General features: G+C 38.7%; 1 protein-coding gene across 4 annotated transcripts in view; it reads left to right on the top strand.

Moving 5' to 3' along the window:
• CEP112 (centrosomal protein 112) overlaps positions 1-16,885 on the top strand; it is a 273,284-nt gene that overhangs the window by 179,667 nt on the left and 76,732 nt on the right. For all 4 annotated transcript variants that reach the window (XR_015696022.1, XM_087710220.1, XM_087710221.1 and 1 more), the window contains 2 exons: positions 2,986-3,048; positions 16,205-16,354. Coding sequence is in view for 3 of the 4 variants with exons in the window: in XM_087710220.1 (XP_087566346.1) it covers positions 2,986-3,048; positions 16,205-16,354 (213 nt within the window). In the remaining variant the exon portion in view is untranslated. The remainder of the gene's footprint in view (positions 1-2,985; positions 3,049-16,204; positions 16,355-16,885) is intronic.

Raw genomic sequence — 16,885 nt, 5'->3', positions numbered from 1 at the left:
ACTGCGCCACCTCGGCTCTTATACAATGTGTAAAATGCTTATATCGTCATAAAGTATAGGGTGGCCCATTTTTTTTCTTATGTCAAATGTGGAAATGACATTGATACCCTTCTGCAGTCTTTGGTCACTAGCTGATACAGGTAATCCTCAACTTACAATCATTTGTTTAGTGTAAGGTGACCAGATTTTCAGATTGGTAAAGAGGGACACCTTTGACCGGGGGGAGGGAGGCTTGATTAAAAAATTTATACGGAGCAACAAAAATTTTCATACAACGCAAAAATAGTATTGTAATATTTTTTTTATTTCAACATAACTACAATTTACAAATATAAATTGTAACTGTTAACAAACATCAAAATTTTGATCACGTGACCATGAGGATGCTGCAACGGTTGCTAAGTGTGAAAATGTCGCTAAGTGTGAAAAATGGTCATCGGTCACTTTTTTCAATGCCATTGTAACTTTGGTCACTTTTTAAAAATAGTTTATTTCAATTTATTTTGGATAGAATCTTTTTTTAAATAGTTTAAGACAATTTAAAAAAAGAATCCACACAGAATAAATTGAAGTAAAACATTTCAAACTATTCCACACAGAATAAATTGAAGTAAAACTATTTTTTAAAATTCTATGCATAATACATTTCAAAGTATTGTGCATAGAATTTTTAAAAATGGTTTATTTCAATTTATTTTGGATAGAATCTTTTTTTAAATAGACAATTTAAAAAAAGAATCCACACAGAATAAAACTATTTTAAAAAATCCTATACACAATAAAATACTATTTTAATATACATTAAAAAAATAAAAGAAAAAAACCCGGCTCACTTACCAGCAGGCAGGCACTCCAAGTCAATCCAGAATGATGTAGATGTTAATACAAAGAACTGAGCAAATTAAAATGGTGAAATTAGTCCCAGAAAAATATTTTTCAAAGAAACATTGCCATCATTTTTCCCACACGAGCCAATCTCCAACCTCCATGCCCCTCCCCTCCGGGAAATCCAGGAAGGAACAGTCGCTACTTCTCTAGCCAAAGTATTTCCTGGAGCTCTATGATACTGGGTCATCTTTTCTTATAAAAGGAAGTAAAAGGGGGGGTCTGTTTTCTTCCTTTAACGTTTTAATATCTTCAATAAAAGTACTGAGACATAGAGAGGGGTTAGAGTAGACAGAGTGTCTTTTGTCTTGCCCCGGTTAGGATTTCTTCAGCAAATCCACTGCACATGAAGCCAAAATCGGGACTTTTTTAAAATGCCGCGGGACACGGGACAAATTGTTAGAAATCATGACGTCCCGCCAAAATTGGGACTTTTTAAAAACGCCACGGGACAAATTGTTAGAAATTGTGACTGTCCCGCCAAAATTGGGACATCTGGTCACCTTAGTTTAGTGACTGTTTGAAGTTACAACAACACTGAAAAAAGTAATTTATGACCATTTTTCACACTTTACAACCATTGCAGCATCCCCATGGTCATGTGAACAAAATCTGGATATTCGGCAACTAGCTCATATTTATGATCATTGCAGTGTCCCAGGATCATGTGATCAATTTTTACGACCTTCTGACAGGGAAAGTTAATGGGGAAGCAAGATTCACTTAACAACTGTGCTACTAATTTCATAACTGCAGCGATTCACTTAACAACTGCGGCAAGAAAGGTTGTAAAGTGGGCCAACACTCACGTAACATCTGCCCTGCCTAGCAATGAGAATCTTGGACTCAATTGTGGTCATAAGTCAAGGACTACCTTTAGTCTGCTATACCCACACTTGACATTTTTATATTGATGTAATTCCCTGTTAATAATTGGTAAGTATTTTTGTATTAAGCTAGAAGACCTAATTCCAATTTATAGTTACAGAATTTAATTTGAAAATTGGACCACTGGTTCAGCTACAAAGTCAATAGCTTGACTGACTAGTTTTTCCTTACACTTTTTTTAATAAATGAGTGTTGTCCAAAGTTGCTTGTTTCCTCTTACAAAGAAAAGTATCGCACAAGGGTGCAGTGATTGTCTATGTCTGGTGTGCTACATATTTCCCTGCTCAATAAAAGAACAAGGAAGCATGGTTCATCAGAGTTATTGTCCCATTTCCCATGTGCCAAGTTACCTGTATGTATTTTTAGAAAATAGGACTGCGCCTTGTGTCTAGAAACATGTGAACATTGGTTCATAATTAAGGAGAAAAGTTGTCCGTTGAAAGGTTGGAACATATTCTTAAATGTTTTAAGTCAATAGAGAAATCTAGATAAATATTTCTTCAGAAGTTTGGGGGGGACGGGGGTTGAGATAGTTTTAGAAATCCTGCTCTTGGAGCTCCATGTGGTATCAAACCAACAAAGAACCCCTATTTTCAGATTGCTTTGCTTCTTACCTTTGAGGTGCAAAAGAGAAGCTAAAAAGGGAGAAGAGGGCTGTGGGTCAAAATAAGCTCAAATGATTCCATAGTGTAGTAGAATTTGAGTTAATAGAAGCCAATTTTTAGTCAAGAAGGTATGTGGGAATATTTAAAAGGAACTAGCAGGCATCAGTTGGCACACAATATCATAGACTATCTGTCAATTATATCCTCCCAGCCCCCAGTGGAGCTGGTGACTTTTTTTTCCCTTCCCTTTTTTCTTCTTTCTGAGATGAGGTCATCCAGATAAACTCCCTCTCCCTTCCCCCCCCCAACTTTAAAAAAAATCCACAGAGGCCTTTATGTTTTTTCTAATAATTGGCAGCAGCAGTACTATTCTCCTCCCTTTCCCCCCTCCCTCTCTTTCAAGTGATGAATAGCTGGCCCTAGATCAAAGGCAAGCCCTAGGGTTTTTTTGGCTGCCGCAAAAGGGCGTTGGAATTGGCAAAGCTCCCAGCTGCTTAGTGATAGGCATGCAGACGAAGTGCCAGGCAACAGAGGTCAGTGGCAAAATGTCTGTACACGTTCTTCATCTGAGATAATCTGGTTTCCCTTTTTTGTTTGTGTCTTTCAGGCTAACGACAAGTTGAAGCAGATTGAAAAGGAATACAGTCAGAAACTCGCCAAATCTTCACAGGTAGGAAACAAAAATGAAGCATAACGAGGATATTTCTTGAGGAAAGTTTTTTTTTTTTGTCTTATCTTTTCAGTTAAAGATGAAAACAGAAATAAGCCACATTGGCATCTATACACATAATACCAGGATTTATTCTAACACTCATTTCCTTTCCATAAAGTTAAATTCTGCTGTTGGCAGATGTTACTTTGCTTTTTACAGTTTATTTTCACATGTTACTCTCCCCCCACCCCCAAAGCTTAAATAATGAATTTGCCAACCTGTGGGATTAAAATGAAATTCTCCAAATACACGACATCTGGTTCTCACAATAGTGTTAATTTAGTTACAAGGAAAAGATAACATCTCACACAAACTACAAAATTGGGTCATTGGATCCAGCCAGCTAATATCTCTATACAAAATCCATGGGTGTTTTAGTTTTTATCTTCACTCTAGTAAAGAAAAAAGAAAAGAAATTGGTAGGTTGCACACAATCTGCTGACTTTGCAGTGTTGCCAACCCAGTCATGCCATTGTAGATGGAAGTAGAAAGTGAAATAAAAGGTCCTAGTGTCCTCTATCATGTCTGGGACTGAGGCCTTAAAAAGATGCCAGTTCATACATGCTCAGGACATCCTGCATTATATGCTACTTGAACATGGAGATATTTGCCATATTTGGGTGGGGTAAACAATGATGATAATTTATTGTGAGTATATTATCCCATTAAAAAGGTAAAGGTTCCCCTTGCACATATGTGCTAGTCGTTCCCTACTCCAGGGGGCAGTGCTCACCTCCATTTCAAAGCTGAAGAGCCAGTGCTGTCCGAAGATGTCTCCATGTTCATGTGGCCAGCATGACTAAACGCCAAAGGCATTTGCATTTTTCACGTGCTTTCGAAGCTCACCCCGTTACATGGCCTTAGTAAATTGAACCCTATTTACCCCATAATATATTTATCACATAAGACACTAGTATATATTGCCTTTTAATTTTTCTCCCTGTGGAGATATAATCTTTATGATAGCATCATCCTTGAATGTAGAAGCACTGATAGCATTTGGGGAGTAATTTTAAGTAGATTGCTCCTATCTAGCACTACCTTTTCGGATCAAGTTCTTTCAAGAAGATCAGTTGTCCTCTTATCAGTCCACCAGTAAAAACAACTATGTTGACCTGTCCAGAGGTTCCCCCAATCATCAACATATTCCTTCTCTTGCTTAATTTGGTAACACTATAAACACTATCAAAATTGGAAACGGCATTTGCTTCATTTTTCCCCCCTTCTTATTTGGAGAGGAAGAGTCAGATTTCTACAATATAGTTCAATAGATAATTGTGCTATTAGTATAAGATTAAAAGGCAAGCCCGACAAAATTACATTTACTCAATACTTATCTCCACTGTCTTAATTATGAAGAAAAATACTTATGGGTTAACATCAGTATAGTCTGGTGGAACCCCATTTTGCATCATTAGGAAAGTTGTAGGAAGCCATAAATGTAGTTATCAGTAGAGAGATAACATGGAAAGGAAAGGAAGACTAAATAATTATTTTAAGGCTTGCACCAACTCCTCCCTGAGCATTAGATCTGCTGGGATTTGATTACTTTATTGCACAAGCAGAATTTAAAAAGTTGCTTGAAATATATCTCCTGAACATTATGCAGTCTGGCTTAGATGTTATTGCACCGTAATCAAACTTGCAAAAGCTAAACAGGGTCAAATTTGGTTAGAAGGTGGATGTCAGACTTCCAAGAAATCCCAGTGTGTAGGCTAGACTGGGAAAGAACATAGGCCGTGGCAACTACTTTTATATAGATGCCAAGAAATCTATTTGGACATGTCCATGAAATTCTCATGGTAAAGTTCAGTTGCAAGTAGACATACATTTATATACCTGTTTCTCCGAAAACACGACCCACCCCAATAATAAGCCCAACCCTAATTTTTGGGGGGATGGGCCTAATATTACCCCTACCCTGAAAATAAACCTAGAAGATGGGTGTGGCCAGCACAAGTGGCAGGGCGGGGTGGGGGGAACTGTCAGGCTACAGCTGAAGCCCACTGGCCCCTTGAGACAGCACAAATACTGCTTTTGCCCTTCTCTTTCTGGATGCAGCGCTTCTGCTTATTAGGCCGCTTCCCCGAAGCCAGCAGCTCCATGGCCAGCTGCTTTATTTTTTCCCTCTTTTTGGGAGGCTCGTGGGAGGTTTTTGGGCAAACAGGAGGAAAATGGAGTGGTGGATTTTCCTGTTGTCATGCAGAGGTGGGTTGCTCCCAGTTCGGCTGATCCGGTAGTAGTGGCAGTGGGAGGCTCCGTCCAGATGCTTCTGCACATGGACAGAAGTGTTGTGCGTGCTAGCTCGCGCAAGCAAACCGGTAGTAAAAAATTTGGAAACCCATCCCTGCTGTCATCCATTTCTCAAGCCTAGCACAGACTGAGGGAAGGATGGCAGGCAGAAAATCCCTCTTCCCATTTTCCTCCCCTTCGCCAAAAAGCCTCCATTCCGAACGCTGAAGGTTCAGAATGGAGGCAACGGTGCGTCCACTGCACATCTGGCTCACGGAGTCTGGCCTGCTGCACCTCAAAAAAAGTAAGACCGCCTCGAAAATAAGCCCAAGTATTTATTTTCAAGTCTAAAAGGTCTTATTTTCTGAGAAACACGATAGACAGCATGGAAATAATTCTTCCCAATTAAAATATAAAAACTTGAAATGCTTACTCCACTGAGGGTGTAAATATATTCTGGGAAACAAATGAGCACCCTTCTCATCTGTGTGTATGAGTATTTGCTTGTATATACAGAAGGCTAATAAGATGGTCGTGTATAAAATGTGTTTTTGCTATTAGAAATTTAAAATTGAACTTCATCTAGTGTATAATTCTGTCACCTTCATTTCTCTTATTTTTTCAACAGCCTGACTACTATGTAAACACAGTTTTGTAATGTTAACAATAAGTCATTTGTAAATTTTGTAGGGTCTCTTAATTTTCTATTGGCCGCCTGGACCATTATCAAAAGAAAATGTACTTCAAGAACTTGTTTCTAAACGTGGTCAAAATAAATAATATTTCTTTTCCTCCCTCCCTAAATATTAGTGCCTCACCATTGGTCTGCTTACTGCTTTTAGCAGCTATGTGAGCATCATTTTATGTGAATTGAAGTATAAAACTGGATTGTTTTAAAAGGAATGGATTCAGTCTAGGGATGGGCAAAATGTTTCATTTGTTGTTGTTAGTTGCAAAGTCGTGTCTGACCCATCGCGACCCCATGGACAACATTCCTCCAGGCCTTCCTGTCTTCTACCATCCTCTGGAGCAGGCATGAAATGCTGTAATTTTCGCTACAGGTTTGGAACCGGGAGCACGCGTGCATACTCACTTCGCTCACGTGTGGCACTTCTGTGCATCCACAGAAGCTTCTGCGCGTGCACAGAGCATCTGTGATAATGTCTGGGTGGGTGGGTGGAGCCTTCTGCCGCCACCACTCCCAGTTCGCCCAAAACGGGGCGAACTGACAGAATACCACCTCTTCTCTGGAGTCTCTTTAAGCTCACGCCCAGTGCTTCGGTGACTCTATCCAGCCACTTCATTCACACACTTACTCTAACCTGCATGGAACTTCTGATTTTGTAGGTCCCTGTTCAAAACAAAGCTTGCTTTGTTTTGGAGGTTTGTAGCAATTTGTGGACCAAAATGTTCCAGACTGAAGTGGAGTGTGTGTGAAGGTTACAGGAGAAAGCTAAGACTGAGAACTATCCATAGTGATGGTGCATGTGGTGCACATTTGCAGCAGTTGCTATTGAGAGGAGGCCGAGTGAAGACCCTGGCAATATTGGGACTGGCATAGGATGCCCTCCTGGATCATCAGTGGTGAATATGTCACATTGGAGCATTAGTAACGATAATAGCAACTGATGTGAAGGGGGGGGTGACATTCTGGAAGACATTCTGGAAGTAGAGGAGAGATAGGGTAGAAGATGCTAAAAAGGTTAGGGTGGGTGTCAATGGACAGACAGCATGGAGTAGAAGATGCAACAGATTTGACCCATATAAACACTCTGGGATCCCTTTGGATTTTGCTGTGGGCAGAGTCCAGAACAGCTAAAGCATTCTGAGTCTTGCTTCTCCTGAACTATTTCAGATATACCTGTGATTCAGCAGAAACAAAGACTATCCCTGTTGGGATATTCTCTCCTGGTCTTTCTGATCCCTTCCCTCCTTCTCTCGCCTGCTTCCCCTTGCCAATGATGTTCCAATACAGGCACTGCTTTGAATAATTGTGCTGATTTGGCAGCACTTCCAGAATGCAATAGTTTCAGCTTTGAAACAAAACATATTTCTCATTTTGCACGCCCCTGTTACTCTATAGCATTATGTAAGCGACATTTGCTTCCTTTGAATTATTTTTCTGGCTACAAAATCAATTGAAATATTCAAAACTGCAAAATAGTTCATAAATTGTTTTGCTTTACTGGAATTCAGTTTAATATTTGAGGGTATTTTTATATGGACAAATGCTTCAGTATCCTTACTATGTGATGCTCTCTGCATTATTACAAACTCAGTCAAACTGTATTCAGAAGAGTTTACACCAAGTTATCATTTTTTAATCTGGTCTGCTTCAGATTTGCTCCAGATTTCCAAACTGCCTAGCCAACATAGACAATGGCTGAGTTGCCATCCAAAAACTTTTGGAAAGTGCCAAGGCAGGGAAGGTTGTTGTAAATAAGTGTATTAGGTAGTCCAACCTTTAGAAGCAATTAAATTATAAAATTTAAAACATGTACCCAAAGACAATTCACATTCACAGTTGTGTAATTCAACTTCTGTTCATTATAATCACAACACATAGATTTCAATATTAAACTGTTATATAACATGAATCAAAGACTGTTCTGTTCACTTGCAGAGTCTCTCCATACTGTAACCCATAAATATCCTGAAAAAGACAAAGTGGCTGACTAGGGTTCCTTAATCTAGGAACATACATATGAATTATGCAGTTTAAGAGAAATATTGTCTAGAGCTGGCGCATGCACCCAGCCCTGGACCTTCTAGTAATCCACAAAATTGTAAACTGTTATCATTGATGTGTGATTTTTTGTGATATTTGCGTACATTAGCTATACTATATATTTAATATGGGGCTGAAGACAATTCTTCACTCAGTGCAGCCCAGGTAAGCTAAAAGGTTGGACACCCATGGTCTAGAGTTGTGATGGCGAAGCTATGGCATGCGTGCCAGAGGTGGCATGCAGAGTCCTCTTGGTGGGCCTCCACCGTTGTCAGCTGCTCTTCTGGTTTCCAGTGCGCACATCGCCAGCTGATCTTCACGGCCTCTGGAGCTCCGGAAAATGTCCTGAAAATGTCCCCAAAAACGGCTTGAAAACAGGCATGCACACACCAGCCAGCTGGCCTTCTGGTTTCTGGTGCTCACTCACGCGCGAAGACCAGCTGGCCGGTGTGCATGCACGTGCTGGAAGCCCAAAGACCAGCTGGCCGGTGTGCGCATGTACACTGACCAGCTGGTCTTCGGGTTTCTGGCCCTCCGGTGCACACACATGAACAGGCGTTCCAGTTTGGCACTTTGTTGCCGAAAAGGTTCGCCATCACTGCTCTAGAGTTATATTGTGTGTTTCCTGCCACACACGAGTGAAAAGGGGTAGGTAATTGGTGGGTGTGAATAATAGACTGACCCTGATCACTCCACACTTTTTTCCCTTACGTGCCAATTTCCTTTTGTAGCAGCTGGCGGTTTTGTAGCTCACTGACAGGTTACAATTTGACATATCTGGGAATCTACACTGCTGTAACATGGATATACAGTATGTATGTATGTATGTATGTATGTATGTATGTATGTATATGTATATATATGTATATGTATGTATGTATGTATGTATATATATTATATATGTGTGTTTGTGTGTGTGTGTATTATATATATACATATATGTATATGTATGTATATATACACAGACACACATATATACCTATACCTACCTACCTACCTACCTACCTACCTACCTACCTACCTACCTACATACATACATACATACATGTCAGCTGGCGAGGGGAATTGATGATTTAATTAGCCATGCCATGCTGTAGCAGATGAGAAGAGCTGGGTTGCCTGCCTGGGTTGTTCCTCCAAGTCCTCTCGTACTGCCTGTTACCTTCTGATTATGGAGCATCTGTTAGGCTGCATTTATGCTGCTGCTGGTGGTGCTGCTGCTACCTATTTTGGGGGAATACTTTGACCTGGCTTCCTCCTTCTCTGATCACAACAGAATGTGAGATAAATAGGGGATCTTATACTCTGAAGACCATTACTTGCCAGGGAATAAATTTTTTAGTTGAAATGAAATGAAATAGCTGTCATAAACCAGCAGAAGTAGATATTTTCATTTATACGGCCTTCAGTCTAAAAAGACTTTAAGCAGCATTTATGAAAAAGCTTTATTGGCATTAGACTTTGGATATATATGTATAAGATTAGTCAAAAAGCCAGTGCTTTTAAGTTCTGCTGAATTCAATTAACAGTAATTGTAACTAAAATAATGAAAAAGGAACATGAACTCTCTACTGCCACCTCCTGGTCATTGTAATTTTAGGAGTGTGACCAGAGAAAATAATTCCCCCTCTCTGTCTGGAACAAAAGCACAATTTATATTTTAAAAATTAACTATTAAAAATAAAAAAATGTAAAACTTCCTTTTAGGAAGTCACATACAAAGTGAATTACAGATGGAAAAAAGAAAGAACATAATGCCAACAAGGTAGCAAACAATGTCTTAAAATCAATGTCCCATAAAATGCTATTGGGGCGATTGGGTACAGACCCACATTAGGGAGATCTGTGGCTCAGAGAGCCTAAGAAGGAACAAAAATACAGGAAGCAAGTTGGCTTTCCAAACTTCAAACACAAAAGTTACCAAGGGCAAGTTCCAAAAAACAAGCAGACACACCCACAAAAAATAAAGCACAAATGCCTGACAGTGTATTTTATTTTGCTGTTCCTGTTTCTCAGTAATTCAGTGATTTATCTGGATAAACCTTGCTCCTTACAGATTTCCAGATGTTGATCAGAGGCTTTTGAATGATGTCCTTTCCTCCTTTGACTTGGTATGAGGCCTGATCTAGAGCTTCTCCTTAACCTCCATTCTCCAGGGAAATCAGTTTGGCACATTACCACATACAATTCACTTTTCATAAACCTGGAGTGTTGCCCTTTGTTTTTCTCAAGCTTTGTCTTTTTCCAAGAAACCAACTCTCCCCTGGCTTTCACCAGTTCTCATTCCAAGCCTTCATTATCTGAGGATGTGTTCATTCCCTTAATGTGTCTTGAATCTAACTACAATCTTGCTCACTGTCCCTTGAGAAAAAGACTCTTTACCAGAAAGGGTGAGGCCTAAAGGATTTTTTTAAAAATCTGTTCAGGCAAGCCTCTCCTTTCCCCTTTCCTCCTGCCCCTCTTGAGGATGACAAAATGACTGAACTGTTTTGCTCTCTAGCCAAAAAAGAAGGGCTTTGGATAACCTTCCTATGTCCTTTCAAGTATTCTTTACCAGCAATGGAGAGCTGGGAAAAATCTCTTTCTGCTTACCTTTGAAATATTGGGGTATTATCCATATTGGTGAAAATCTGTGAGTGGGAACTTCTCTTTACTTATCTGAAAAACATGTTTGTGTAAATGGGGATTTACCTTTTGACATGTGCAAACACAACTCCAAGAAAAAGTAAATGAATAGAAAGTTTAGCTGCAGGCTCAAGAATCACTGAAAATTTATTTAATGGTGGCTGCCTTAGCTACCAGCTAGTTGTGAAGATGCAAGGAGTTTATATGCCAGGTCCTCTGTAGAAGCCTAGTGATAAGGAATTATGGTAATGGATTTCATCTGCACAGGGAAGAATGCATCACTTAGAAAGCCCTTGCAACAGCTGGATCTTTTGCAAAACTCAGAGACAGGATTTCACAATAATGAAAGAGGTCAGCAATGAAGTCTAGATACAGTCTCCATTTGTAGAAAATATCTCAGGTGTGGTTGAAATTGTGAAATTATATTGGCCCATTCAGATAGATAACTAAAAGTCAGCTCAATCCCTCATGTCCTGGTCATCTCTCATTTGGACTACAGGTGGTCCTCGATTTACAACTATTTGTTTAGTGACAGTTCAAAGTTACAGTGGCACTAAAAAAGTGACCTGTGGCCATTTTTCACATTTACAACCGTTGCAAGCATCCCCATGGTCACGTGATAAGAATTTGGATACTTTATAACTGGCATGTGTTTATGACAGTGTCAGTGTCCTGGGGGGTATGTGATCACCTTTTGCAAACTTTTGACAAGCAAAATCAGTGGGGAAGTAAGATTTGCTTAACCATGTTAGTAACTTAACAACTACAGTGATTATTTTAACAACTATGGCAAGAAAGGTTGCAAAATAGGACAAAGCTCACTTAACAACTGTGTGGCTTGACAACGAAATTTTGGGCTCAATGTGTTCATGAGTATTGCAATTCGCTCTACATGGGGCTAGCCTTGAAGAATATTCAGAAACTACAATTTGTACAGAAAGCAGTACGGGCAGGTCTAGATATTTCTAAGATGGCACATATTAACACTTCTGTTGCATGAGCTGCACTGGTTGCCAGTTTGCTTTCAGGTCCAATTTAAGGTGTTGGTTATCAAGCCCTTCCTGACATGGGACTAGATTATCTGAGGAATTGTCTTGCTTCAGTGGGAGTGCTTGTCCCACTCTCTGTAGCAGAAGGGTCTTGCTAAAGATCCCATCGGTTAGGGAATTCTAACTGGTGGGGTCTAGGAGAAGAACCATTTCTGCTGTGACCCCTGCCCTTTGGAACACCTTTCCACCAGAATGAGATCTGCTTCCACCTTCTTGGCTTTCCAAAAGGCCCTGAAGACATTACACTGCTGGATGGCTTGGGGCCCCGATGGGAATGCTTTATGCTGAAGGTGGTTGATGCAGTAATAGAGGAGCACCCACCTCCCTACTGCTTTGTACACTTGGTTCTTAGTTTTATCTAATTCTTCTTAAGCAAATTATATTTGCTTTAAGTGTATTGTATTGTAAGCTGCCCAGAACTGCTTTGAATAGTGAGAAGGGTGGCATATAAATGTAATAAATGAATATAAATAAATAGAAATTAAGTAAATGAAAAAGTTTCATGAACCAGAATTCCCGTGCAAAGCTGTAGGGTTAGATGAGTACGTCAAACTAAGAATATCACCCCACCATCTTTATTGATACAAAGACCATTGCAGGATAGTTGATTGCAGTGTAGTATTATCAGGTCCAAAAAATCTGTACAACTCCTAGTAATAACTATAGTCATTATACATCATATAACCATCTTGAATAGTATACTTCTCAACCAAGCTTCAAAGTACCTGGCATCAGAGTAATAGAAGAGGTAGGAAAAAAAGGAGCTTGATTGGAAATCTGGAAGGAAGGTTTCTTCATGAAATAAGGATTGAAGCAGGGGTGAAATTCAGCAGGTTCTGACAGGTTCTGGAAAACCAGTAGCGGAAATTTTGAGTAGTTCGGAGAACCGGCAAATATCACCTCTGGCTGGCCCCAGAGTGGGGTGGGAATGGAGATATTGCAGTATCCTTCCCCTGCCACACCCACCAAGCCATGCCCACAGAACCGATAGTAAAAAAAAAATGAATTTCACCACTGGATTGAAGGACTGAGTTAAGGAGGTCAAGATAAAGATGTTCCATGTGTAGATGAAGATAGCAATAGCACTTAGACTTATATACCACTTCACAGTGCTTTACACCCCTCTTTCTAAGAGGTTTACAGAGCCAGCATATTGCTCCCAACAAGATGGAAGGCTGAATCAACCTTAAGCCTGATGAGATTCGAACTGCGAAATTACAGGCAGTCCGCAGGCAGCGGAAGTAGCCTGCAGTACTGCATTCTAGCCACTGCGCGACGGAAACCAAGTTCTAGTATTTCTTACGTATGAAAACTGACCGGGTCAACCTTGGGCCATTTACTCTCAGCCAATCCCACTTTACATGGTAGTTCTTATAGGGAAAATGGGAGGTCGAAGTATTAGGTATGTTTGCTGCTTTGAGTTATTTATAAAAAATTATAAAGGTGGTATGTTAAGGTATTTAAATTTAGTAGCTAGAGCAGACTTGGGGTTGTGTACTGAGCCAGAACACTCAGTTATAGTTGATTGATTGCAGAGCACTGGCTCCTGCATGAGACAGTGTGTGCTGTGATTGGCTGCTGTGAGCGTGGAGGGGGAGTTTCCCCATTTCCCCACCTTTTTCTTCTGGGTGCCCTGGGTGCTCTGTCTTATCTCATGATGCTCCCGTTTTCTGGACTATTTTGTCTCTGTAAATATAGATGTAAATATGCTTGTGTCTGCATCTCTAACTTCATTTGGACACCTGCTGCGCAAATCCCTGACATGGTATATAAATATAAAAGCAGCAGCAGCAGCAACTACTTGTCTTTATGAACCAAAATTAAACAGCATATTCAGGAAACTGATGTTTAAATGGATGGTTCCCATCCTCAAAGCCTATGTGTTTTTCGTCAATGTGATTAAGGTGCTAGACTAGAAACCAGGAAACTGAGTTCTAGTGCTGGCTTAGCAAAAGCCAGCTGAGTGACTTTGGGCCAGGACCTCTCTCCCAGCTCAACCTACTTTTCAGGTTGTTATTGTGAGAAAAATAGACTAAGGAAGGAATATTGCGTGTTATTTGCTGACTTGAATTATTTACAAAAATAATAAAGATGGGAAATAAATTAATGGGTACCTTCCAACTTCTTACTTGCCCTCATCACAATTTTGAATTTTTGATTAGCTTTTACTTTGGCCAGAATTGATGCATTGCATTATTTTTTGATTTTTTGCTAGGGTGTTACAAAAATGCCCCTTCAAACCAACACGTATGCCCCTATGAGGATGACTCGGTCCATAAATTGTATGTTCCATTTTTGCTATATCAACAACAATGTTTTTTCAAACTTGGCAAATTTAAGATGTGTGAAACTTCAGCTCCCAGAATTCCCCAGCAGTGGATTTCTCTTATCCTGCTGCTCAGAAAATCTCTCTTTAGTTCTAAACTGATTACATGTGAAAGTGTTTAAGAAAGTGAGCCTTTTGTAAATCATGTATCCCTATGGGCTCAGAGGTTGTATTCAGCCAGTTTGGACAGGTTCAGGTGAATCAGTAGCTCCGACGATCAGTTGTCCCTGCCTCCCCCCCCCCCATCTTCTCCTTTATTTCCTGTTTTCTAGCTCATTTCAATCATGCAGCACAGTTGATTCCCCCCACACCACGCTATTCTACTTACCATTGCTGATTTGGAAGGTAAGTAGCTGAGCTTCTAAATGCTCCATTTTCAGCGCTGTGGACAAGTGCTTTAGACGCACATGTGAAGCACGTGCTCACCAAACCATTCGTTAAACCAGCAGCATCCCAAGGCTGTATAGGCTTCATTATGATTGTGAACTTGGTGGGGAATTATAGGAATTGAAACCTTTAAAATGTTTCCAAGTTTGAAAAACACTGAACTATATATGGCCTTTTCTACCCTATCCTGAAGATATATATAAATATAAATAATATAAATATAAATATAAATATAAATATAAATATAAATATAAATATAAATAATATAAATATAAATATAAATATAAATATAAATATAAATATAAATAAAAATATAAATATAAATATAAATATAAATATAAATATAAATAATATAAATATAAATATAAATATAAATATAAATATAAATATAAATATAAATATAAATAATATAAATATAAATATTTATGTTGTATTTGTATATATATTCTGTTTCTATTTATAGATGTTCTAATATGCTCATGTATATAATAAACACTGATTTGGTTTAAACCAGGGGTGAAATTCAGCAGGTTCTGACAGGTTCTGGAGAACCAGTAGCAGAAATTTTGAGTAGTTCAGACAATTGGCAAAAACTACCTCTGGCTGGTTCCAGAGTGGGGTGAGAATGGAGATTTTGCAATATCTTTCCCCTGCCACGCCTACGAAGCCACGCCCACAGAACTGGTAGTTTAAAAAATTGAATTTTACCACTGGTTTAAACCCCACTACAACAGCAAACTACCCTTTTAAAGTGAAGATATTTCCACCCTTCCTAGTTCAAAGAAAGGCTATCTCCAGTCTAGCATACACTAAGATATATTACTTACAAATGGAAACTCTCTTTATCTCAATAAATCTGGGTACGTTTACTGTCAAATAAAGTTTTAATCATTCACAGTCAATTGATTATATAAAAAGTACAGAGTACAATCCCCTATGTTGATCTTTCCAGATAAAACAGAAAGAAGATAACATAAGTTTATCACTTGGGGATGGTGGCAGCAATATTTTAAAGAATATTTATTAATGTGTAGATTAAGATTATCCAGTCCTGACCAAATAAACTAGATTTCACTATTTCCCGCAAAAAAACAACAACTCAGCTTTGGAAAGTTCCTAGTGATGGTTTGGCAAAGAAAGAACCCCCACCAAAGATGTAATGCAGGGACTGAAATGAATGCTGTTTTAGCACAGTGCTAAATGTGCAGTACATAGTTCAGAGCAGGTAGAAGAGATTACTGGAGAAAACTTGCTTGTAAATAGCTAAATGAATGTATTGATAACTATTGTGTCTCATGCTAAAAAGACAGACTAACTACACTATACATTAGTATAACGTATGATAATATAATACATTTTCTTTCTTTGATAGTTAACTCAATATTCTCTTTGCTGCATTTCCCAGTATATATGCAGAAGCATTTCAGACTGTCAGTTTTCAGATCATTACAGTAAAGTGGAAAATTGGAATCCTATATTTGATGTTTTTTACGTAACAAGTGTGCTTTGTTCTGGTATGCAGATTTTTGAGGGACTTTCATAGTGGAAAATTTTCTAAATGTTTTTGTTACCAGTTTATACTATTCCAAACTCAATGTTTCTTTTCTATGTAGAATTTTCTGCTTGCTGGCCTGTAACATTAATTTAAGCTATTTAGTTTTCACAGTTGAGTTTGCCAACTCAAATTCTTGTGTCAATGATAAATACATTGCAAAATGTATAACTTCTTACTGTTGCAATAGTTTTAACATGCTGTTTTCTTTTTAGATCATAGCTGAACTTAAGACAACAGTTTCCTCTCTGACAGAGGAAAGCAACCAGCGGCAACTTGCTGGAGAAAGGCGTCTGCAAGATGTTTTACAAAAGTTTGAAGATGAGAAGCAGCAGCTGATTAGAAATAATGACACAGCAATCAAGGTAATCTGGGGCTTTGAGTCAATTATGCTGCCAGCTGTTTGAGTATAATTAAAGTTTTTAAAATATTGACTGTGGCCTTAAAAATATATGTTGAAGTCATGCTTTTATAGAACTCAGCATTTCTTTTTCTCTAGAAATTTCATATAAAATATGCTTTTTATTTCTGTTGTGTTTTAGATGCATTGTGAATGCTAAAAATACCAGTGAATGAAAATTTCTAAATGCATGGTTAATTGAAAAATTGAAAAATATCTACCATTTGCCTCCTTTGTGTGATTTAACAAAATTCATTGACATTTTCCTTAAACACATGCTTAATATATGGTTCATTTCCAGTTTGAAATATTCAGCATGTTAAAAGTTACATTTTTGTGCTTCCTTACCTAACTCCATAGATATGAATAGAAAGAGCTAGAATAAATAAGGGATTTCAGCCTTGTATTAGAGTTGGACTCTGACTGGGTCTTCTTGAAGTATCTGGGACATTTGATTTGGCTGTGTTAAGTAGGAATTTGATCTAGTGATCTTTGA

The sequence above is a fragment of the Thamnophis sirtalis genome, unplaced genomic scaffold (genome assembly GCF_051295495.1).
Source record: "Thamnophis sirtalis isolate CommonGarterSnake01/CBP01778 unplaced genomic scaffold, rThaSir2_p1.2 scaffold_3, whole genome shotgun sequence".
NCBI classification, from domain to species: domain Eukaryota; kingdom Metazoa; phylum Chordata; class Lepidosauria; order Squamata; family Natricidae; genus Thamnophis; species Thamnophis sirtalis.
Note: the sequence above shows the minus strand (reverse complement) of the source record. Positions and strands in the feature narration are given on the sequence as shown.